The 23,867-nt window shown below is 43.0% G+C and overlaps 1 protein-coding gene across 1 annotated transcript; it reads left to right on the plus strand.

Annotated features, from left to right (window-relative positions):
* The first annotated feature begins 5,704 nt into the window (after positions 1-5,704).
* tm6sf2b (transmembrane 6 superfamily member 2b) lies at positions 5,705-23,818 on the plus strand. Its single transcript, XM_055943642.1, has 10 exons — positions 5,705-6,611; positions 8,686-8,789; positions 18,569-18,666; positions 19,132-19,235; positions 19,579-19,661; positions 20,165-20,289; positions 20,513-20,614; positions 21,322-21,414; positions 22,629-22,748; positions 23,559-23,818. The coding sequence occupies exons 1-10, from the start codon at positions 6,532-6,534 to the stop codon at positions 23,799-23,801; spliced, it is 1,152 nt and encodes a 383-aa protein (XP_055799617.1). The 5' UTR covers positions 5,705-6,531; the 3' UTR covers positions 23,802-23,818.
* Positions 23,819-23,867: the final 49 nt, after the last annotated feature.

A 23,867-nucleotide genomic window follows, 5' to 3' on the forward strand; every position in this document is an offset into this window, starting at 1 on the left:
AGTCTTCCGGAACAGCTGGTGCTCTAATACATGTCTCAGTGCCATTTGCCTCGAAGCGAGCATACATGTAGTTTAGCTCGTCTGGTAGGCTCGTGTCACTGGGCAGCTCTCGGCTGTGCATCCCTTTGTAGTCTGTAATGGTTTGCAAGCCATGCCACATCCGACAAGCGTCAGAGCCGGTGTAGTACGATTCGATCTTAGTCCTGTATTGATGCTTTGCCTGTTTGATGGTTCATCGAAGGGCATAGCGGAATTTCTTATAAGCTTCCGGGTTAGAGTCCCGCTCCTTGAAAGCGTCAGCTCTAGCCTTCAGCTCAGTGGAGATGTTGCCTGTAATCCATGGCTTCTGGTTGTGGCATGTACATACGTTCACTGTGGGGACGACGTCATCGATGCACTTATTGATGAAGCCAATGACTTTAAAAAAAATGTATATATATATTTTTTCACCTTTATTTAACCAGATAGGCCAGTTGAGAACAAGTTCTCATTTACAACTGCGACCTGGCCAAGATAAAGCAAAGCAGTGCAGCACAAAAACAACAACACCAAGTTACATATGGGATAAACAAACGTTCAATCAATAACACAATAGAAAAATCTATGTACAGTGTGTGCAAATGTAGTAAGATTAGGGAGGTTAGGCAATAAATAGGCCATAGTGGTGAAATAATTACAGTTTAGCAATTAAACACTGGAGTGATAGATGTGCAGAAGATGAATGTGCAAGTAGAGATACTGGGGTATAAAGAAGCAAAAAAATAAATAACAATATGGGGATGAGGTAGTTGGGTGGGCTATTTACAGATGGGCTGTGTACAGGTGCAATAATCGATAAGCTGCTTTGACAGCTGGTGCTTAAAGTTAGTGAGGGAGATATAAGACTCCAGCTTCAGTGATTTTTGCAATTCGTTTCAATCATTGGCAGTAGAGAACTGGAAGGAACGGAGGACAAAAGAGGAGTTGGCTTTGGGGATGACCAGTGAAATAACCTGCTGGAGCGCGTGCTACAGGTGGGTGCTGCTATGGTGACCAGTGAGCTGAGATAAGGCGGGGCTTTACCTAGCAAAGACTTATAGATGACCTGGAGCCAGTGGATTTGGCGACGAATATGAAGCGAGGGCCAGCCAATGAGAGCATACAGGTCGCAGTGATGGGTAGTATATGGGGCTTTCGTGACAAAACGGATGGCACTGTGGTAGACTGCATCCAATTTGCTGTGTAGAGTGTTGGAGGCTATTTTGTAAATGATATCACCGAAGCCAAGGATCGGTAGGATAGTCAGTTTTACGAGGGTATGTTTGGCAGCATGAGAGGAATGCTTTGTTGAGAAATAGGAATCTGATTCTAGATTTAATTTTGGATTGGAGGTGCTTAATGTGAGTCTGGAAGGAGAGTTTACAGTCTAACCAGACACCTAGATATTTGTAGTTGTCCACATATTCTAAGTGAGAACCGTCCAGAGTAGTGATGCTAGACGGGCGGGTGCGGGCAGCGATCGGTTGAAGAGCATGCATTTCGTTTTACTTGCATTTAAGAGCAGTTGGAGGCCTCGGAAAGAGTGTTGTATGGCATTGGAACTTGTTTGGAGGTTTGTTAACACAGTGCCCAAATAAGGGCCAGCAGTATACAGAATGGTGTCGTCTGCGTAGAGGTGGATCAGAGAATCACCAGCAGCAAGAGCGACATCACTGATGTATACAAAGAAAAGAGTTGGCCCAAGAATTGAACCCTGTGGCACCCCCATAGAGACTGCCAGAGGTCCGGACAACAGGCCCTCCGATTTGACACACTGAACTCTGTCTGAGAAGTAGTTGGTGAACCAGCCGAGGCAGTCATCTGAGAAACCGAGGCTGTTGAGTCTGCCGATAAGAATGCGGTGATTGACAGAGTCGAAAGCCTTGGCCAGGTTGATGAAGACGGCTGCATGGTACTGTCTTTTAACGATGGCGGTTATGATATCGTTTAGGACCTTGAGCATGGCTGAGGTGCACCCATGACCAGCTCGGAAACCAGATTGCATAGCGGAGAAGGTATGGTGGGGTTTGAAATGGTCGGTGACCTGTGTATTAACTTGGCTTTCGAAGACTTTAGAAAGGGTAGGATGGATATACGTCTACAACAGTTTGGGTCTAGAGTGTCGCCCCCTTTGAAGATGAGTATGACCGCGGCAGCTTTCCAATCTTTAGGGATCTCAGACAATACGAAAGAGAGGTTGAACAGGCTAGTAATAGGGGTTGCAACAATTGCGGCGGATCATTTTAGAAAGAGAGGGTCCAGATTGTCTAGCCCAGCTGATTTGTAGGGGTCCAGATTTTTCAGCTCTTTCAGAACATCAGCTATCTGTATTTGGGTGAAGGAGAAATGGGGTAGGCTTGGGCAAGTTGCTGTGGGGGGTGCAGAATTGTTGATCGGGGTAGGGGTAGCCAGGTGGATAGCATGGCCAGCCGTAGAAAAATGCTTATTGAAATTCTCGATTATCGTAGATTTATCTGTGGTGACAGTGTTTCCTAGCCTCAGTGCAGTGGGCAGCTGGGAGGAGGTGCTCTTATTCTCCATGAACTTTACAGTGTCTCAGAACTTTTTGGAGTTTGTGCTACAGGATGCAAATTTCTGTTTGAAAAAGCTAGCCTTTGCTTTCCTAACTGCTTGTGTATATTGGTTCCTAACTTCCCTGAAAAGTTGCATATTGCGGGGTCTATTTGATGCTAATGCAATACACCACAGCAAGGTTTTGTGCTGGTCAAGGGCAGTCAAGTCTGGAGTGAACCAGGGGCTATATCTGTTCTTAGTTCGATTTTTTTTTAATGGGGAATGCTTATTTAAGATGGTGAGGGAAGCACTTTTAAAGAATAACCAGGCATCCTCTACTGACGGAATGAGCTCAATATCCTTCCAGAATACCTGGGCCAGGTCGATTAGAAAGGCCTGCTCGCTGAAGTGTTTTAGGGAGCGTTTGACAGTGATGAGGGGTGGTCGTTTGACCGCGGACCCATTACGGACGCAGGGAATGAGGCAGTGATCACTGAGATCCTAGTTGAAGACAGCGAGGTGTGTTTAGAGTTATGCGGTGTACTCTTCAATGCCATCGGAGGAATCCTGGAACATTTTCCAGTCTGTGCTAGTGTAACGGATGTGAAATGGCTAGCTAGTTAGCGGTGGTGCGCGCTAATAGCGTTTCAATCGGTTACGTCACTTGCTTTGAGACCTTGACGTAGTGGTTCCCCTTGCTCTGCAAGGGCCGCGGCCCGATTCTAATCTTAATTTTGTGCGTAGGTCATCTATTTCATTCTCCAAAGATTGCACATTTGCTAGCAGAATGGAAGGAAGTGGGGGTTTATTCGATCGCCTATGAATTCTCAGAAGGCAGCCCGCCCTATGGCCCCTTTTTCTCCGCCTCCTCATTTGGGACTGTTCCAGAGAAAGCAGTATATCATTCTCGTTGGGCTTGTCAGACTCGTTAAAGGAAAAAAAAGATTCTGCCAGTCCGTGGTGAGTAATCACAGTCCTGATGTCCAGAAGTTATTTTCGGTCATAAGAGACGGTAGCGGCAACATTATGTACAAAATAAGAAAAAAGATAAGTAAAAACCCCCGCAAATAAACAAACAAAAAAACACCATCGGTTTCGGGGACACGTAAAGCGTCTGCCTTCTTCTCCGGCGCCATTATTACATTTGTCGGAACAATACTGTTGGAAAAGCATTCCAGGTGAAGCTGGTTGAGAGAATGCCAAGAGTGTGCAAAGCTGTCATCAAGGCAAAGGCTGGCTACTCAAATATAATGTTTAAATATTTGTTGAACACGTTCTTGATTACTATTTGATTCTATATGTGTTATTTCTTAGTTTTAATGTCTTCACTATTTTTCTACAATGTAGAAAATAGTCAAAATAAAGAAAAACCCTTGAATGAGTTGGTGTGTCCAAACTTTTGTTGGGTACTGTATAAAACTACATCCATACTTCCATTCATTTTTTAAAACTGGTACCAGTTTACCTTCAGAGACTCTAGTTAGCTAGTTTGTAGCTCAAACCATTCAGACGCTACATACGTTTTCGTAGATAGCTCTATTTTCACATATGTAGACACTGGTATGGTGCTGGAGATAATGAATATGAGGTTGGAAAGTGTTGGAATTGACTACTAAGAAAAGTTCCAAACCTCCCTGCCAATAACAGATAGTTTTCAGTTTTCCCTTCCCCACTCCCAGAGAGATAGCAAAATTCTTGCTTGTGAAATTGCTCTTTGCTAAGAAGATATTTTTGTTTATTTTTGACAATTTTCATTGAAAATTATCAAAGTAAGGTACTTAATTGCTACCCAGAAATGATTTGTTATTGAGGTAAAAACGGCTGCATTGGACCTTTAATGCATCATGATTATCCCACAGTAATAATAAACATTGAGGTCATCTAATAAGCGTATTTTGGTGTGTATAGATTGCTGATTGCTGTCATTTTGGCATCCATCCTTCCCTGCTGAGTTATTAAATGATGCAACTAGAAGAGGTTAAATTGTTTCCAGTAAACACAGCCACTGACTTCCTGGTACAACAGTCCCCTTTTCCAACAAAGGGGGCGTTATGAAGCACAGGGTGAGGTTCATTCAGACAAAAAGGGACAGACAAGGTGGTGCATTGCTTTGTCTGCACAGAAGTGTATCACCTCTTAGGTTTGTATTTGCCTCAGCAATTCAAATAATGTGTCCCTGGAGTGGGACATAAAGGAGGTGCCAGTAAGTATTTTACAAACAAAACAAATGATCATCCCAAACTGATAACAACAGGATGGAACAGGGGCATTTTGTGAATCAAATTTGATCTGGCTCACTTCTGGGAATAGTGTTTTTAGAGATTAGCAATGCATGTCTCCATCTCGAGTGAATAGTTATTGAGTAGTCATAGAGACCTTTTTCCACGTTCAATGACATTTCCTGAAGATCACAATCCAAATTTCATTGCTATGCTCTACCATAGAGAATGATAGCGGCCTCTACTAGCCAAAAGGCCTTATTAGTATGGGCAGCGCCATTGAGGGCTTCCACTATTTTAATGTAGTCAACTGGTTGGTACTTCCAATTTTATTGGCTGATCCCTCCTGGTGACCCTGTTGGAGTCATGTTCAACAGGGATCACACAATTGTGAAGAAAAAAATGAAATACTTCAAAATGGAGATTGCCTCAATGGCACTGCCCATGTTGTCACAGATGCTATGATGGCAAAAATATACAAAGATGAGTCCTCTATCTATCTCTTTGAGCTCTCCTCATTTCCGTGTAGATTTATTGTGTGTGTTTATTTGCTTCTTCTTGTTCACAGCTGCCAAAGTTCCCTTGCTGCTGTGATTTCCTTATTACCATATTGGATTAGTTTGTTATTAGTCGTGCCCACACATTACCTGCCTTGCTTTATTTTAGCATTGCCCATAAACTACTCTGAAAATTCCAGCTTGGTGTAATAATACTATAATTTTGAATTTGGCGCACTCTGCTGGAAGAAAAGCAAAAGGACATACAATGCCCAATTAGGTGTGTTAGGCAAGCAATTGATAATTGGCAGTGGCACAGTCAATCATTTATTTAACATATGCAAATTCTTGTTACAAAAAACACATAATTTGAATGTGGTTTAATTAATTACTGCAGTGGGCTAAATCAGGGTCACACAGAGTGTTTCTTGGTAGTCTTAAACAAATCTACTTTGACACAAAAGTATACACCTTCACACACATGGTTACGGTCTTTAAAAAAAGAAGACACCTGTACCATGTCAGAAATAGAGTTGAAATGTATTACATTTTGAGTTTGGATCTCAATATTAAACTTTATATGCATCACAGAAGACTGAAATATAACAAAACAGTTTGACATAGAAACCTGCTTTTTTGAGTCATTTTTGGGGGGGGATTAATTATGAAAAATAGATGGCAATTTGGTCATTTGACTGCAGGAAAGGATTTTAATGTGTTCATCTCAAATGAGTTCAAACTAAATAGAGAGTAGGCCTAATGTAGTAGACCTAGTACAATGTATAAACCATAAACCCACACATTTGCTTAACACACGAATGTGACTTAACCACACATGGCTTAACACACATGAATGTGAGTTAAGAGGCACGTGAATTACCCCATCTAATGCGATTTATATAAATCTCTGACGAACCCGAATTGCATAACTTGCCCCAAAAGCTCCTAGTTCATTATTTCCCTGTAAATATGCTGTGTCTGCCCGAGGCCAACCATAATTTCAACAATCCACAGGCCAAAACAGTGGCCAGTCGGTAAGAATTGATTGATAACATTTGTATTGAGATTGTCTATTTTGTGAAAACTTTTAAAGTATTGCGTGGATAAGTTTTTGGCAAATGGTTCAATTATTCATGTGATTTTTCTCATGACACAGGTAGTTATTAGATCATAGCAGATAATTGGTCAAATGGCAGTTGTATTCCACTTTTGTTTTTCTTTACAGTGGTCGGTGCTAGTGATTCTCCAGGGACCCTTTGGCTGTTTCATCTGCAGTTGAAGAGATGGAGAGATTAGTTTTCTTGTTCTCTCTGATGGCCCTTGTAGTCCTTCACTGCATGAACACCACTCCAGACTTCCAAGAGTAAGTCAATTATGTCATGTCCTATTGTCTACCTATAGAATTGGGTCATTTAAATGTGTTCATACAGTTATACAAAAAACATTTTTAGGCTAGTAGACTTCAATTAATCAATAGCTTTAAACATTGTTTTGGTTCATTTATGAACAAAATTAAAATAGCTCATGAGATTTGAATCAAAGGTCAGTCTTACCAAATGTGTTTTGGAAACTAAATAAAAATGTTATATTAAGTAAAGTCATATTTTGCAAGTTGTAGTGTATGTGAAACTATGACAGAATATTTTGCCGTCTAGGCCAGTAGAGTCTTTGGATGATTGAGAAGTAATGCATTCGAATTTAGGCTACATATTCAAAGATCCAGTTGAGTGGTGCAAGTATGCTCAATACTCTTTGTTACCGCTTGAGGGCACTAGCCGCTCATATGAATAGGCCCCACTGACATTGTTGAGTTTTACGCATAGATTTCTGACCCATAAATCCTTGACAAATCTTTAGTCATGTAGAACAAGTAATACACTGGCATGTGTAAAACCCATGTAATGATTACATTCAGATTATATGGTGATGGGTGAAAAATAATTAGTTAAAGGGGAAGTCAAAAAAGGTTTGTGAAATCAGATAGAACATGTAAGGACATGTCTTTGACATCTGAAACAATGACTTTCTCTAACCTCTCTGGATGATGAAACATATATTTTCCCTATTTTCTACATTTTGTCAATCCCCAGTCTACCTGTGTTGTCAGACAATTGGGTTAAGATATGCTCTCTCCAGTGTTTAGTTAAGCAGGCTGCCACAGCAGGCCTAATTACATTAAAGTTCCAGAAGGATAGTGGTGACTGTCTGCACCACTCCTCCCGAGCAATTCTTCCATTCCTCAGCGGACATTTCTAATTTCAAGCAGACTGCCATACCCCTCCGTAGCGGATATCTCTACAACTCGTTCAATGTGGACTTTGGCAATCAATAGGCCTACATGCCGTGAGAGGAGTTTGATAAATTGCTGCTGACATGTGTTCTTCCACTTTGCAAACAAACAGTATTGTGTGCATAAATCTTCCAGCGCTGGTGCATTGAGATGCAGCCAGGAAGCTTCCCTTTGGCTTCACAGCATTTGTTTGGCTTCCGTGTACACATTGTACATTTGAGATGGAAGTCATTTTGTTTACATGGAGATGCCCCATAGCACATTCATCTTTTCTGAACACAGTACCTGTTAACTCTGACTGCCAATCATGGTGATGAGTGGTGATCTTACATGCCCCATCCTTTTGCCTCCTACAGCTAAGACCATGATTGATTGGGTCATTGTGGTGATGACCTCTGTTGTTGCTGGGAAACCATTGGAGATCTACATGAAACATGCTTCTTGTACTAGTGATCTGCCATCCCCATGGTGTTAGGGATCAGCAAGTCAAAGTAGCTCTGTTGAAACAAGACCCAGAGTCTGAAGCATCAAAGCAGGCTTTAGCAGTTGACCTCACAGCTTGGGTCAACACAACAGTTGAAATAGACCTTGTGATGTGGGCTACTAATGGCTAGAGATCAAGCAAGCCGTTTGTCCTCACTGAATGTTGCAAACTTTGACACTATCAGTCCAATGCGGCCCCATGTAGCAGTTGACATTAACACATATTCTCTAATTGTCATAGGCAGCTAGCATCCTGCTGTTCTCCTATCTCCAAGGCTTTAGCGTGATTAGAACCCAAACAGAGCGTGCAGCAATTCCCCCAGTCTCCTTCCCTCCGTGAGCCCCATATGTCTGTCTGTCTGTGTGTATCCTCTATCTATCATGTGGTCTCCCATCTCTGCATCATTTCTCCTGGTGCTCCGGTTGTTGGCATAATTATCGCTCCCTCTGTCTGCCCATTCATCACTGCTCACTAATTTAGCACTGCAGAGCAGAGTCACCAACTTAGATGGAAACTAATTAGAAAAGAGAATGAGGCAGAACAGCGGAGGAGATTGCTCTTTAAAAAGTATAGTGCAGGTAAGTTAAGACTTTGCACTATGAATTTGAAAAATATCATGATTTGTCCGCTAGCTAAAAGTGTGTTGTAATTTCTTACCTGCAGGCCTGTTGTGATACTGCAGATTGGTATTGCAGTGTTGGTGGTGGTGTGGTTCTTCTATTTCCTTATCACCCGACGCAACCCGCCCAAAGACACCCTTTTCTATGGTATGGTATTAATCATTCTTTCAAGATGATAGCAGATCAAAGGGAAATTAGCAGTTTTATTTGGGTGAAAACTAGTTTAACATTGATGATTTTATTTCCATAACAAAGCACCAATACCTTTAAACAGATCCCCTCTGTGTTACATAGTTAAGAAAGAGCATGAATGGCCACTACATACATAAGGCCAACCCCATTGAACAGACTTCCAGAATGTTCTTATCGTCGTGAATTGTTTTCATTGTTTCATTCATTTATACACAAAGCTGCTTATACTGATCAGGATCAGCGTAAAGCTGAAACCCAGACTGACAGACTTGTTAGGCTTGTTCTTACAACACCACAGTTGTAGGAGAGCTGGAAAGACCTGGAACATGAGCCTAAGGGCATGTGAACTTACATGCCGTGCATACACACAATAGATAGCTTACTACTTACTGAATGTACTGATCGTGGATGACTGTCCCATATGGGATGCAGGGCAGTAATGTTGATGCATCATTACCAAATAAGAAGACCAAAAACAACAAATATATATGTATATACATACACACACACACACACACACACACACATATACATATATATATAGCAGAAAGCACCAGTGACTCGGTCTCTATAAAAAAGTAGTCAGTTGAAGCAGATGCTAAGCTACAGGACTGTTTTGCTAGCACAGACTGGAATATGTTCCGGGACTCTTCTGATGGCATTGAGGAGTACACCACATCAGTCACTGGCTTTATCAATAACTGCATCAAGGACGTCGTCCCCATAGTGACTGTATGTACATACCCCAAACAGAGGCCAAGGATTACAGGCAACATTCGCACTGAGCTAAAGAGTAGAGCTGCCGCTTTCAAGGAGCAGGACTCTAACCCGGAAGCTTATAAGAAATCCCGCTATGCCCTCTGACGAACCATCAAACAGGCAAAGCGTCAATACAGGACTAAGATGGAATCGTACTACACCGGCTCCGACGCTCGTCGGATGTGGCATGGCTTGCAAGCTATTACAGACTACAAAGGGAAGCACAGCCGAGAGCTGCCAAGTGACATGAGGCTACCAGACGAGCTAAACTACATCTATGCTTGTGTAACGGATGTGAAATGGCTAGCTAGTTAGCGGGTACGCGCTAGTAGCATTTCAATCAGTTACGTCACTTGCTCTGAGACTTTAAGTAGTGTTTCCCCTTGCTCTGCAAGAGCCGCGGCTTTAGTGGAGCGATGGGTAACGACGCTTCGTGGGTGTCAGTTGTTGATGTGTGCAGAGGTTCCCTGGTTCGCGCCCGTGTCGGGGCGAGGGGACGACGTAAAGTTATACTGTTACATTGATGCTGTTGACCCGGATCACTGGTTGCTGCGGAAAAGGAGGAGGTTGAAAGGGGGGTGAGTGTAACGGATGTGAAATGGCTAGCTAGTTAGCGGGTACGCGCTAGTAGCATTTCAATCAGTTACGTCACTTGCTCTGAGACTTTAAGTAGGGTTTCCCCTTGCTCAGCAAGGGCCGCGGCCTTTGTGGAGCGATGGGTAACGATGCTTCGTGGGCGACCGTTGTTGATGTGTGCAGAGGTTCCCTGGTTCGCGCCCGTGTCGGGGCGAGGGGACGACGTAAAGTTATACTGTTACACTCGCTTCGAGGCAAATGGCACTGAAACATGCATGAGAGCACCAACTGTTCTGGATGACTGTGTGATCATGCTCTCTGCAGCCGACGAAAGTAAGCCCTTTAAAAATGTCAACATTCACAAGGCCGCTGGGCCCGACGGCTTACCAGGAAGTGTACTCCGAGCATGCGCTGACCAACTGGCAAGTGTCTTCACTGACATTTTCAACCTCTCTCTGTCGGAGTTTGTAATACCAACATGTTTCAAGCAGACCACCATAGTCTCTGTACCCAAGAGCACTAAGCTAACCTGCCTAAATGACTACCGACCTGTAGCACTCACGTCTGTAGCCATGCAATGCTTTGAAAGGCTGGTCATGGCTCATATCAACATCATTATCCCAGAAGCCCTAGACCAGTGGTCAACAACCTTTTCTGAGTCAAGATCACTTTCTGAGTCAAAATGCATGCCGAGATCTACCACTCTGATTTTTATTAACATGACTTAAAAAGTGTAAGCCTATGCAACATTAACAAATTAAAAACAGTACTGTAGCAATGAAGTTTGTGTAGTAAGCTATAGGCCCAATACATTATCACCGCATACTGGCTTTGCATGAATTTACCTGCCAATGCATTGTTGTTCGGAACATTTAAAAAAATATATATTTCAAAAATTGAGGTTGGTTATATTTGTATTTATTATGGTTCCCCATTAACTCTTCCTGGGGTCAGGCAAAATTAAGGCAATTTATACAATTTTAAAACATTACAATACATTCACAGATTTAACACACTGTATGATCACAGCTGAGTGAGCATACATTTAAATCATTAGCTATTTATTTTACTTGGCTGATGGTGCCTGCATCTGATGGTCAGTCTCAGCGGAGGGAGAGAGAAGCAGACTGCGGGTCCGTCTCTCAACATTCCTCCACTGACACTGACCAAAAAGGGACACCATCTTCCAGCTGATGGCGAAACGAGTCGCACCGCATTATTTCTGCCTCATGTACAAATTCATGTTACTCCTATCTACAGAGAATGTGAAATATTCCTTGATATTAAAAATTACCTATGCCGCTAATAATAACAACGCAAGCCTATAGATACACTTTCCTACTCATTCATTATTGCTGTTGTAGCGCTGAGTGGAAATAGGAGGAACGCGCATTTTATGGCTTATAAAAGTGTTGACAGTGCTGAGTAAGAACTTAAACATGAACTCACTCACAAAAACAGCAGCTATTTGTTATATTCGTTGACAGTCTCTCTCTAGTCATGGTTTTAAACGTTTTGAAATCTCAATATCAATTTTGCCGCAGCTTTCTTTCTTGCCTGCTACGTTACTGCAGACTCGGTCATCTGAGCAATCTGATTGGCCAGCGGTAGCATAGTGCACTTGATTTTCTCTCCAGGCCCACCGGGAAGGCAGAGTTTGTACCTTCAGACACATGAAATGGCAACAGTTTGCCTGGGCAGCTGAATTGGCTGCAGCTACCACCAACAGCCCGAGACTAATTTAAAAAAAAAATAGAAACACAAGGCGTTATCGTTGTGTTTTTGACAGAAATGTTTGGTGATCAACTAGAAATGCCTTGGAGATCGACAAGTCGATTGCGATCGACCGGTTGGTGACCACTGCCCTAGACCCACTCCAATTGGCATTCTGCACCAACAGATCCACAGATGATGCAGTCTCTATTGCACTCCACACTGTCCTTTCCCACCTGGACAAAAGGAACACCTATGTAAGAATGCTATTCATTGACTACAGCTCAGCGTTCAACGCCATAGTGCCCTCAAAGCTCATCACTAAGCTAAGGACCCTGGGACTAAACAGCTACCTCTGCAACTGGATCCAAGACTTCCTGATGGGCCGCCCCCAGGTGGTAAGGGTAGGTAACAATACATCCGCCACGCTGATCCTCAACACGGGGGCCCCTCAGGGGTGCATGCTCAGTCTCCTCCTGTACTCCCTGTTCACTCATGACTGCACGGCCAGGCACAACTCCAACACCATCATTAAGTTTGCTGATGACACAACATTTACATTTAAGTCATTTAGCAGACGCTCTTATCCAGAGCGACTTACAAATTGGTGCATTCACCTTATGACATCCAGTGGAACAGCCACTTTACAATAGTGCATCTAGATCTTTTAAGGGGGGGGGGGGGGGGGGGGGGGGCAGAAGGATTGCTTTATCCTAGGTATTCCTTGCTTTATCCTAGGTATTCCTACACAACAGTGGTAGGCCTGATCATGACAAGGATGAGACAGCCTATAGGGAGGAGGTCAGAGACCTGACCATGTGGTGCAAGGACAACAACCTCTCCCTCAACGTGATCAAGACTAAGGAGATGATTGTGGACTACAGTAAAAAGAGGACCGAGCACGCCCCCATTCTCATTGACAGGGCTGTAGTGGAGCAGGTTGAGAGCTTCAAGTTCCTTGGCGTCCACATCAACAACAACCTAACATGGTCCAAACACACAAAGACAGTCGTGAAGAGGGCACGACAAAACCTATTCGCCCTCAGGAGACTGAAAAGATTTGGCATGGGTCCTCAGATCCTCAAAAGAGTTTTACAGCTGCACCATTGAGAGCATCCTGACGGGTTGCATCACTGCCTGGTATGGCAACTGCTCGGCCTCCGACCGCAAGGCACTACAGAGGGTAGTGCGTACAGTCCAGTACATCACTGGGCCAAGCTTCCTGCCATCCAGGACCTCTATACCAGGCAGTGTCAGAGGAAGGCCCTAAAAATCATCCAAGATTCCAGCCACCCTAGTCATAGACTGTTTTCTCTGCTACCGCACGGCAAGCGGTACCGGAGCGCCAAGTCTAGGTCCAAAAGGCTTCTAAACAGCTTCTACCCCCAAGCCATAAGACTTCTGAACAGCTAATCAAATGGCTACCCAGACTATTTGCACTGCTGCAACTCTCTGTTATTATCTATGCATAGCCACTTTGACAACCCTACCTGCATGTACACAATTGTCTCAATACCTCGACACCGGTGCCCCCGCACATTGACACATTGACTCTGTACCGGTACCCCCTGTATATAACCGCTATTGTTATTTACTGCTGCTCTTTAATTGTTTGTTTTTCTTATCTCTTACTTTTCTTACTTTTAGATTTTTGGGGTATTTTCTTAACTGCATCGTTGGTTAAGGGCTTGTAAGTAAGCATTTCACTGTAAGGTCTACACCTGTTGTATTCGGCGCATGTGACGAATAAAATTTGATTTGACTTGAGATTGATACATTAGCTTCCGGGCTGGCATTATAAGGGATGTCATGTCAGTCACCTATATCCTGCAATAGGTTCATTCCTAACCACCTGTTACACCCTGTAACAGGTACCCTGCTGGCCACGTTTGATGTGGAGAGCTTGTACACAAACGTCCCACTCACTGGAGGCTTGTACGCGTTGCAACACTTCCTTCGGCGGAGAGACTCTACCCTTGCTCCATCAAATGATTGCATCTTACAACATACTGAACTGGTATTATCCAATAACTACTTCGTCTTTGAGTCAGACTTTTTCCTTCAAATTCGGGGGGTGTAGCCACGGACTCCCCCTTTCCCCCCAACTATGCAAACCTGTATGTGGGACTATTTGAGGAAGCAGTCCTTTACAAAACAGAGACACACCCCCTACTTTCTAAAATCCTCCTATGGAAGAGATACATAGATGATGTCTTTGTGCTCTGGGAAGGAAGTCAGCAGAAACCAAATTCATTCCAAACTCTGCTAAAGGAGAGCTATGAATACCTTAAATTCACCATGCAGACTGATGAGAGAAAAAGAAACTACCTGGACTTATGGATCATCAAAGAGAATGATGCATTACACACAGACTTATCCACAAAGCCGCCCACATTTTGCAATACCTTGCTATGTGCGGATAGTATGCATCCCCTTCCCCACAAGAATGGTCTATCATATAGCCAGCTATGCAGAGTTAAACGGATCTGTGGCCACCAGACAGATTTTCACAGCAATGATAAAAGAATGACAGAAATTCAAAATGAGAGGCTACAAGGACAAATCTCTTGATGCTGCAATGATGACAATCTCTCAAAAACCAAGAGAGGAATTACTAAAAACTCAACCAAAGAAGAAAAACAACGCAACCATCTTTTGCACTAAGTACACCACGGGTTCGGAGAGAAAATGAAAGCAATCCTGAAAAAGCACTGGCATTTTCTGCAGTCAGACAAAAAAATTGCACACCTCTTCAAGGAACCCCCACTGGTGGTCTATAAGCGTGGTGGCAATATTGGAGATAGCTTGGTGAGATCTGACCTGCCCCCTGAGCCCACTCAGACACTCTAGACACCCATTCCAAATGGGAACTACAAATGTGGTTCATGTGCACAGTGAAATAGCACTATAAAAACATCCTTCTTCAGACACCCACATACAGATCGAAAAATCCCTGTTAGGGGTATCATCTCATGCAAGACCAAGGGAGTAATCTATCTCATCACCTGTTCATGTGGAAAAGCCTATAAAGGGAGGCTTACTGGATATCCTATCTAAGAACATTGACCCCTAGTGGTCTGAATATTGACTTTGATCTCAGGCCCTTCTTATGAACAATTCTTTGTTTTATGAACAAGTTGTATAAATTGATATATTCTTTCTACAGCTTATTATCGTACACCTAATATGTTCCCCCTGTTGATTATGCTTACTATGCATTAAGGTTGAACCAAAAGATTACATATAACAAATATGAAATTAAATACGAAACAATTAAATATGTGAAATTTAATGAAACAATAATATATGTTGATGCTAATATTATGTACAATATTCAATTATGTTTCCAAATGTTAACAATAGCCTATTATATTTAATATGCCATACACTATTGTTTTTTTGTTTTTTTTACATTTAACCAAATTCATTCTAATTAACTTAATCATTATGACACACACCTCACTATTGTCATTGGTTGCATTAATTGCACTGTTTGTCCACATAATCTGGTTCAAGTATTTATGACACTGAAGAAGGCACAGTGATACCGAATTGTTGGTAAATACCCAATAAATTACTGGGAGGTAATATATATGGAGTGTGCGACTCTCTTTATTTTTGATAGTTAATAGTCACATATATCCTGCCATAGGCTTACACACAGGTGGTTAGGAATGAGCCTATCTCCCAGATGCCCTGTGGCTATGCCATGACGTTGTGCCTCATCAGGGGATTCTGAGGAAGGAGAAACAGCCCAGAGCTGAGAATGGCTTCCTGCTGTGATAGAGAAGGATAATCCTCCTATCTTACCTGTTAGACGGCTTAGATAAACCAGACCCTCCAGAGGATTAGAAGGCCACAGGTACCTGGAGACAGACAGAGTGTGTGTGTCTCTATCGGTGTGTTTATCAGGAGACAGCAACAGCAACGTCAGGGAGATAGTGAGGGATGCAGGATGGCTGTCTGAGCCGTTACACACAGGTGCCGTTACAAGGACATTTGATGATGTACGGGACAGCCAAGCCTTGTATTAAAGTTAATACATGGATTGGGCACCCTATTCCATTTCAAGAAAACATGAGTTCACAGAACTCTATACACACTGGGTATCAAATATTCACCACCTTGGATTTCTTCTAATTTTATTGTGTTACAAAGTGGGATTAGAATTGATTTATTGTCATTTTTTTGTTCACGTGGAATATTATTATTATTATTTTTTATATCAAGATTAGTGAAAAATAAAACCCTAATATACCTTGATCAGATAAGTATTAATCTCCCTGATACATGTTAGAATCACCTTTGGCAGCGATTACAGCTGTGAGTCCTTCTGGGTAAGTCTCTAAGTGCAGTATTTGTCCATTATTCTTTTCAAAATTGTTCAAGCTCTGTTGAGGTGTTGTTAACCGTAGCTAAACAGCAATTATCAAGTCTTGCAATAGATTTTCAAGCAGATGTAAGTCAAAACTGTAACTTGGCCATTCAGGAACACTCACTGTCTTCTTGGTACGTAAATTTAGTGTAGATTTGGCCTTGTGTTGAAGGTTATTGTCCTGCTGAAAGGTGAATTCCTCTCCCAGTGTCTGGTGTAAAGCCGACTGAAACAGGTTTTCCTTTAGGATTTTGCCTGTGCTTAGCTCTATCCAGTTTATTTTTATCCTGGAAAAGCTCCCCAGTCTTTCCTGATGTCAAGCATACCTTGAGGATATTATTACTGATGAATGTGTTGTTTTTTGACTGTGTTTTTCTTATTTTTATTTTGATGTGTGTATTTTCTGTAATTTCTGTAAATCAGGGCTTATTTGGAAAAGAGACCTTGGTGTCAGTATGACTTCCTGATGAAATAAAGGTTAAATAAAATACTCATACCATGATGCAGCCACCACCACCACCACCATACTCATACCATGATGCTGCCACCATCACCACCATACTCATACCATGATGCAGCCACCACCACCACCATACTCATACCATGATGCAGCAACCACCATGCTTTGTCATTTCAACGTCTAATTTTGGTTTACTTTTGGTTGTCATATAACATGAATTCAATGTGAAATCAACAAAAAAATGGTAGCAATGGCTACTGGCTGACTGTGGGCAGTTCCTAAAGAGTGTGGATATTGAGGTGGAGAACCACTATGTGTATTGGCTTCACATTACCAAGCACTTAGGCAAGGACAGAAGCCCAGTTCATCTCCAGTCCTCTTGATCCCCTGCCACTCATTATGTGTTTCCCAGACCCATATGGGGTTCCAGCCAGGCTCTGACTTGGAGAGATGAGAAGTGCCCTCTCAGCGCCGCTCTGCTCTTAACCCGAGGAAAACTCAACCCACAGCTCCCAATATAAATCTCCCTTCACCCAGCCTACAGCTATAGCAGTATCACTCACCCAGCCTACAGCTATAGCATTATCACTCACCCAGCCTACAGCTATAGCAGTATCACTCACCCAGCCTACAGCTATAGCAGTATCCCTCACCCAGTCTACAGCTATAGCAGTATCACTCACCCAGCCTACAGCTATAGGAGTATCACTCACCCAGCCTACAGCTATAGCAGTATCACTCACCCAGCCTACAGCTATAGCCATATCACTCACCCAGCCTACAGCTATAGCAGTATCACTCACCCAGCCTACAGCTATGGCAGTATCACTCACCCAGTCTACAGCTATAGCAGTATCACTCACCCAGCCTACAGCTATAGCAGTATCACTCACCCAGCCTACAGCTATAGCAGTATCACTCACCCAGCCTACAGCTATAGCAGTATCACTCACCCAGCCTACAGCTATAGCAGTATCACTCACCCAGCCTACAGCTATAGCAGTATCACTCATCCAGCCTACAGCTATAGCATCATCACTCACCCAGCCTACAGCTATAGCAGAATCACTCACCCAGCCTACAGCTATAGCAGTATCACTCACCCAGCCTACAGCTATAGCAGTATCACTCACCCAGCCTACAGCTATAGCATCATCACTCACCCAGCCTACAGCTATAGCAGTATCACTCACCCAGCCTACAGCTATAGCAGTATCACTCACCCAGCCTACAGCTATAGCATCATCACTCACCCAGCCTACAGCTATAGCAGTATCACTCACCCAGCCTACAGCTATAGCAGTATCACCCTCCATAGCCCAGGAAATCAATCAACTGGTTGGAGGGAAATATTTTAAACACAGAGAAAAAATCCAGTCTTGTTCAATGCATCTTTATAGGCAGTAATAGGGTTCTGACAGTTTTATTAGAGTTTCAAAGAGGCAGACAAAGCAGATTGGGTAAGATTGGGTAATAAAGATTGGAGGAAAGAGATTTCTCTTTATCATAATGAGAATAATGATAATTGTTCCTACAGCAGAGCTGCTTGAAATCTAGCTGCTACAGATTTCTACTGAGCTGAATTCTGCAACGATTTGAATGAGGGCCTTTCTTACAGAGCTGAAAAATGCTCAAAAATACAATCGGTGTATGCTAATCGCACCAAAGAAAGTTGAACAGAACAACAGCCACACATTAATCCAAGTAATTTTCTGTTGTGTAATTGAGGCACTTACGTGAAATAACCCCTGTGACGTGCATTCTATAGTACTGTATTGCCTCCTGCTTATTATTGTCCACTTTCACAATATCAGTCTGCCACAGTACTGAATGTTTGCATTGTCTTTACAGTGTTTGCTGAGTTTTCCTTCACTTGTGTCATTGACCTTGTGAGTGCTATGGAACATGATGGTTTTATTTCCGGGTTTATGGAATTCTACCAGAAAACGGTTAGTCTCTAGATTCTCCATCTCATGACTTAACATCATGCTAGGTCAAATGGAACACTAGTCACTTTAATAATGCCACAATAAGAATGTTTACATCTCTCACATTACTTATCTCATATGTATATACTGTATACTGTATACTACACTATCTATTCTTTACTATCTATTGCATCTTAGCCGCTCTGTCACTGCTCATCCATATATTTTATATTTATATATTCTTATCCCATTCCTTTACTAGATTGTGTATTAGATTTTTGTGAAATTGTTAGATATTACCGGTTAGATACTGCTGCACTGTCAGATCTAGAAGCATAAGCATTTCGCTACGCTCACAATAGCATCTGCTAACCATGTGTATGTGACGAATAAAATTTGATTTGCTAATAATATGTATTTTTTTACTTTAGAATCTGTCTGTTGTTTCAACAGTTTTAGGTTAACGGTTGTATTTGTGTGTTGCAGGGAGAGCCCTATCTGGGTACAGCCTATGCCATCATGATGTGCTACTGGGATGGAATAGTGCATTTCATCATGTACCTCATGATGATACAGCGCTTATGGAACAGGTGTTTGTTGTTCGCTGTGTCACCTTGGTCTTCCAAGGATGATCTACACACTGCACATATACTAGGATTCTGAAACACTCCATTCATTCCTGTACCAATAACTGGACCAATGAAGCAAGAATTGTATTGTATTGTACCTTAAAGTCCCCTTCACCAGGAGAGCCGAGACTTCGTACCTCAGAATCGGCCCCAAGCAAGATCCTAGTGTGACCACATTTACGTCCACACATCATCTCATCGTCTCACTGCTGGGTCATTGATTTGATGCTTTATAATACACGGTGTCACTAGTTTTTTAGTGATGGGAGCAACATCTTTTGACCATTTTCTTTCCGTCTCTCAGCAAGTCTTACCGCACCCTGGGTCTCTTCTGGGCAGGATCGTTGTTTGCCAACATGAGTGTCTTTGTGACAGGAATTGTTGTAGGTGAGTCTCTCCTTCCCCCCTCCTGTAACCCACAATGGCAGGGTTAATCAACGGTACATCTGTACAGCCTTGTAGAATCAGTGTCATAGTGTAGGCTGCCAACGTAACACATGTGCTTTCCTTTAGAATTTACAGAACAAAGCTAAACTAGGCTCAAAGCATCTGTTCTCTGAGTTTTAAACAGCATAGGGAAGTATTGGAGGATCAAACTAAACTGTGGCTGTGTTCACATCATTTTGAATTTTAGTTGTATATTTGTTCAATGATGCCCTAAAGAGGATTTATTTAGAATATCATTGGAGTTAATTACAAGGTTATTATAATAAGAAAATAGGCTCAAAGTTATGGTAATGTGGCCTCACCTATTTTTCATGTAAACCTCATGGAAATGTGTCAACTTTAACACGGTTAAGATTAGACTGCTCTACTCTACTTCAGATGTACCCAGTTCCTCCTCATAGTTCTAGGGGATGAAATGCTCTCTATGTTTCCCTCTCTGGCAGGTAAATTTGGATCAGATATCCGTCCCGCCTTCTGGCTCAACATGCCCTTCCTAATGCTTCCAATATGGGGTGCGATCAAGCTGTTCAACCAGCCCAAGAATGGGCCAACCCTCGGTGGATACAGGGTATGATGGAGCAGGGCACAGCTGATTGGCCTGGTGGAATGCGTAGGGCCTGGAGTTTTCCCTGACCGTGTGACCTGACCAGACAAACTAGGACTCAAAAATAGGGCCTTAGTTATGATATATTACTACAAAATCCTTGCTGAAGTGTGTATTTATTACTATGTTATAGTGCATCTGAACTGTCTAATGAAGCTTCTCCTCCCCTGGTGTTGGTGTCTCCTAGGCCCACTATGATCAGAGTTTTAATCTCATCTGGCGCCCTACAGACCTTTTCCTGGTGCTGCTGCTACTGGGGGCCATGGCCTTCACTCTCTTCAGGGGCTTGGTGAGCCAGCAGGGCCTGAATACACGCTTAGAAATGAAAACTCAAAAATATTGGAAATAAAATAAAACACCCGACATAAAGTCTTATTATATTGGGATTGGCTCAGCCCACCAATTTTAGCACAGCCAAAAGAGTCAATGCATATTGAGTTGATTCCCTCATGCTAGCTGTCTTTGTACAGCAGTCAAGGATTTGTTTATGATGCATAGATTATGTGCAACACCTGCTGCGCTGGTTCAATCATGTGATATGGGTGTTCTCATCTGACACTTCCCTGGCAAATAGAACATTCAAGATGGTCTGATTTGTGGAAATATGCACATACTTATTTAACTTGCATAGTTTTTTACTGTGATTTTCATCCAGTGCCTCCGCGATGCGTCGTGCCTAAGAACTGCCCTTAGCCGTGGTATATTGGCCATATACCACACCTCATTGTGCCTTATTGCTTAAATAAACCATGTCTGGTCCATGGGGGACGTGAAAGTGAACAAGTAGGTACTTGATGAAAATCATAGTAAAAATACATGTTTTGTATTACCCGGGGTATACGGTCTGATATACCACGGCTGTCAGCCAATCAGCATTCAGGGCTCGAACCACCAGTTTATAAATTACAATAACTGATCCTACAGACAAGTAGTTTATACAGTGCTCTTGTCAAGAAGATGATCATGTTGTAACCTTCCTCCTATGTGTGCATTCAGGTAGCTCTTGACTCCCCTCTAGAGGCCTGTACCATCTACCTCCGCCAGTACGAGCCCTATCTGAAGGACCCGGTGGGCTACCCCAAGGTTATGGTGGGTACTTTAAGAGACAGAGCATGCCTCTCTGCAGTGCCAGTGGCATTCCTTAATAGTCTCTAACCCACTTTGTTTTAAATAACAACTCCATTCAGAAATCACTTGGAGCTGCCTTGAAGCCTGCCCTATCTCTCTCCTCTCTAGCTGTGTATCTCACAGAAGAGATCACAGAGCCATTTTTCATCATTATGCCACAATGAGAGGGGTGAGAGGCCAGGCTGGTTCATTCTCTCTCATTTGTTAGGCAAGAGAATGTGGTTGTGTCTGGTCCGGTCTCAACGCCTGGGCTTTCTCCGTCTGCTGGGGGATGTTTATTTGGTTTTGTTAGGGTTCTTAGCCGAGTCAATAGGTTATCCAAAGACCTTGTTGTGGCTCCAGTCCAGGCACAATTGTGAAGCATCGATCAGGCAGGGAACTGCATGCTGAGAACTTGATAAGATAATCCTCCTTCCCCTGAGCCCCTCCATCAGCAACACACCGGGTGGGAGGGGTGTGTGTGTGTGTGTGCTTGCATGTTGGCGTGCTCAAGGTAGCATGTGTGTGTAAATCCCTGTGTGTACGGGTGTGTGTGTTGAGTGTGCGTGTGTTGAGTGTCATGTGTGTGTTGAGTGTGTGTGTATGTGTGTGGAGTGTTGCGCTGATCTTACACTGACCGACCTTTTTAATCATTGATGGTGATAAACCACGGCATACAGATGACCGGGGCGCGGAAAACAAAGACACTCCTCCAAGGACTGAAGGGCAACGTGTGATTGGTTCTCAGCCTCTGGGCTCAATTCATTAGGATTCATCAGGACCACAGCTCTAGAACAAAAGCCACTGTTCAAAGGCATAATTTGATGCCATTACTTTAACAGCTACCTGACTTTCATGCTCCAAATATTCTGCAAGTGCTTGTGAGTGTCGATGTAATGACCTCTGTATCTGGACAATACAATTTGGACCTGAGTGTGCAGTGTGAAAGCACTTCAAATGTGTGTGTTTGTGTACGTGCATGCGTGAGAGTGTGTTGTCTACGCAGCCAGCACGCAGCAGCGTTTTCTGTATTCTGTGTGAGTACTTGGACTGCTGTAAGGTATCAGCGCCCTAGAGAGGATGAAGATGTACTGTATTAATTGACCATTGGAGTGTCAGAGTTGTGTGTTAGGGAGGGTCGGCTGAAGTCACCACTGTGATGTAATCCTTTGATGTTACACATTTACATTTTTTAGATGTTGCACTTCCTGTTCTACATGCTGCCTATGCTGGGTGCCTTCATCTACGGACTCGTAGTGCCTGGCTGCACCTGGATGCCTGACTGGACTGTATTCGTTGCTGGAGGCGTTGCCCAGGTAAGATATGGGGGGACATATTTCTGTTATTATTTGTTAATAGCATAGACTACAGCTCCCAGAATGTAATGTGCTCTACGTACAGAGCTTCTACATACTGCTATTACTAGTCATACTAGTGATGACTTGAACAGATGAAGAGGTTGAATCACTTTGCAGTGACTGGGGCCCTGAAAGTTCAAACTGTAGACATTACACTTGGAGTTAGTGACAGTATAGCTCCCAGTGCTACTTCTCATTGAAATATTTTATTATAGCCAACCTTAATAAGACCTCTTCATGGAGTCCGTGTTCACAATAATAACCAATCAGCCCCATCCTGCAGAGGCCTGCTTCCTGTAATCAAGTTCCTTTCCATACGGGACTAATGGAGGCAAACATCAAACAAGAGACAGTGATCAAAGGCCAGTCCTGTATAGACTTATCTGCAGCCCCTACTATCCCTCCCAACACAAGGGAAAGCCTGCCTCAGAGATTCAGCTATTCTAATAAAAATAATCCTGTGAAACGGAGCTGGGATTGCTGCATCTTCTGCTCAGAGCAGTGCACCAGAGTCTTCTCTCTGAGGTCGGCTGTTATACTGCACTTCGCTGGCTGTAGATACTAATGACTGTTGCAGAGGCTCAAAGTGAAGCAACATATTAGGTTTAAAACTATTCAGTCAAGGCCTTTGTGGGGGGAAAAACAACTACCGGTAACCCTAAAAACGTGAACATCAAATGACCGGTCAGCTGTGAATATACTGTACAAGTTGCCCTCCTGTTTGGAATAACCCTAAACTTTACCTACTCCTTCCTCTCTCCTCCACAGTGTCAGTGGGCCCACATTGGGGCATCCCTCCACCCACGTACAGTGGCCCCATTCCGGATCCCAGACGAGGCCTTCCTGGCTGTCCTGGCAGCCAACCTGCTGTACGCTGTGATCCCCTCACTCATCGCCATGCGCTGCACCAGTAACACCAACTTCTTCTTGACCGTCACTAAACTTCCTGGGATGGAGGGGATGCCCTGGGTTCCTGATGCTGACACCCTAGTCGAGAAGAAACACAATTAAAGTTTACATACTAATAAAGTTACCAATAAAGATATTCAAATAAGTTTACAGAATTGACTTCTAATC

Source organism: Salvelinus fontinalis, chromosome 14 (genome assembly GCF_029448725.1).
Source record: "Salvelinus fontinalis isolate EN_2023a chromosome 14, ASM2944872v1, whole genome shotgun sequence".
NCBI classification, from domain to species: Eukaryota; Metazoa; Chordata; class Actinopteri; order Salmoniformes; family Salmonidae; genus Salvelinus; species Salvelinus fontinalis.

Coding starts and splice junctions, on each gene's coding strand:
- tm6sf2b (XM_055943642.1), top strand. CDS start 6,532: ATGGAGAGATTAGTTTTCTTGTTCTCTCTGATGGCCCTTGTAGTCCTT. Junction 20,615..21,321: donor TCACTCTCTTCAGGGGCTTG/GTGAGCCAGCAG, acceptor GTGTGCATTCAG/GTAGCTCTTGACTCCCCTCT. Junction 21,415..22,628: donor TGGGCTACCCCAAGGTTATG/GTGGGTACTTTA, acceptor TACATTTTTTAG/ATGTTGCACTTCCTGTTCTA.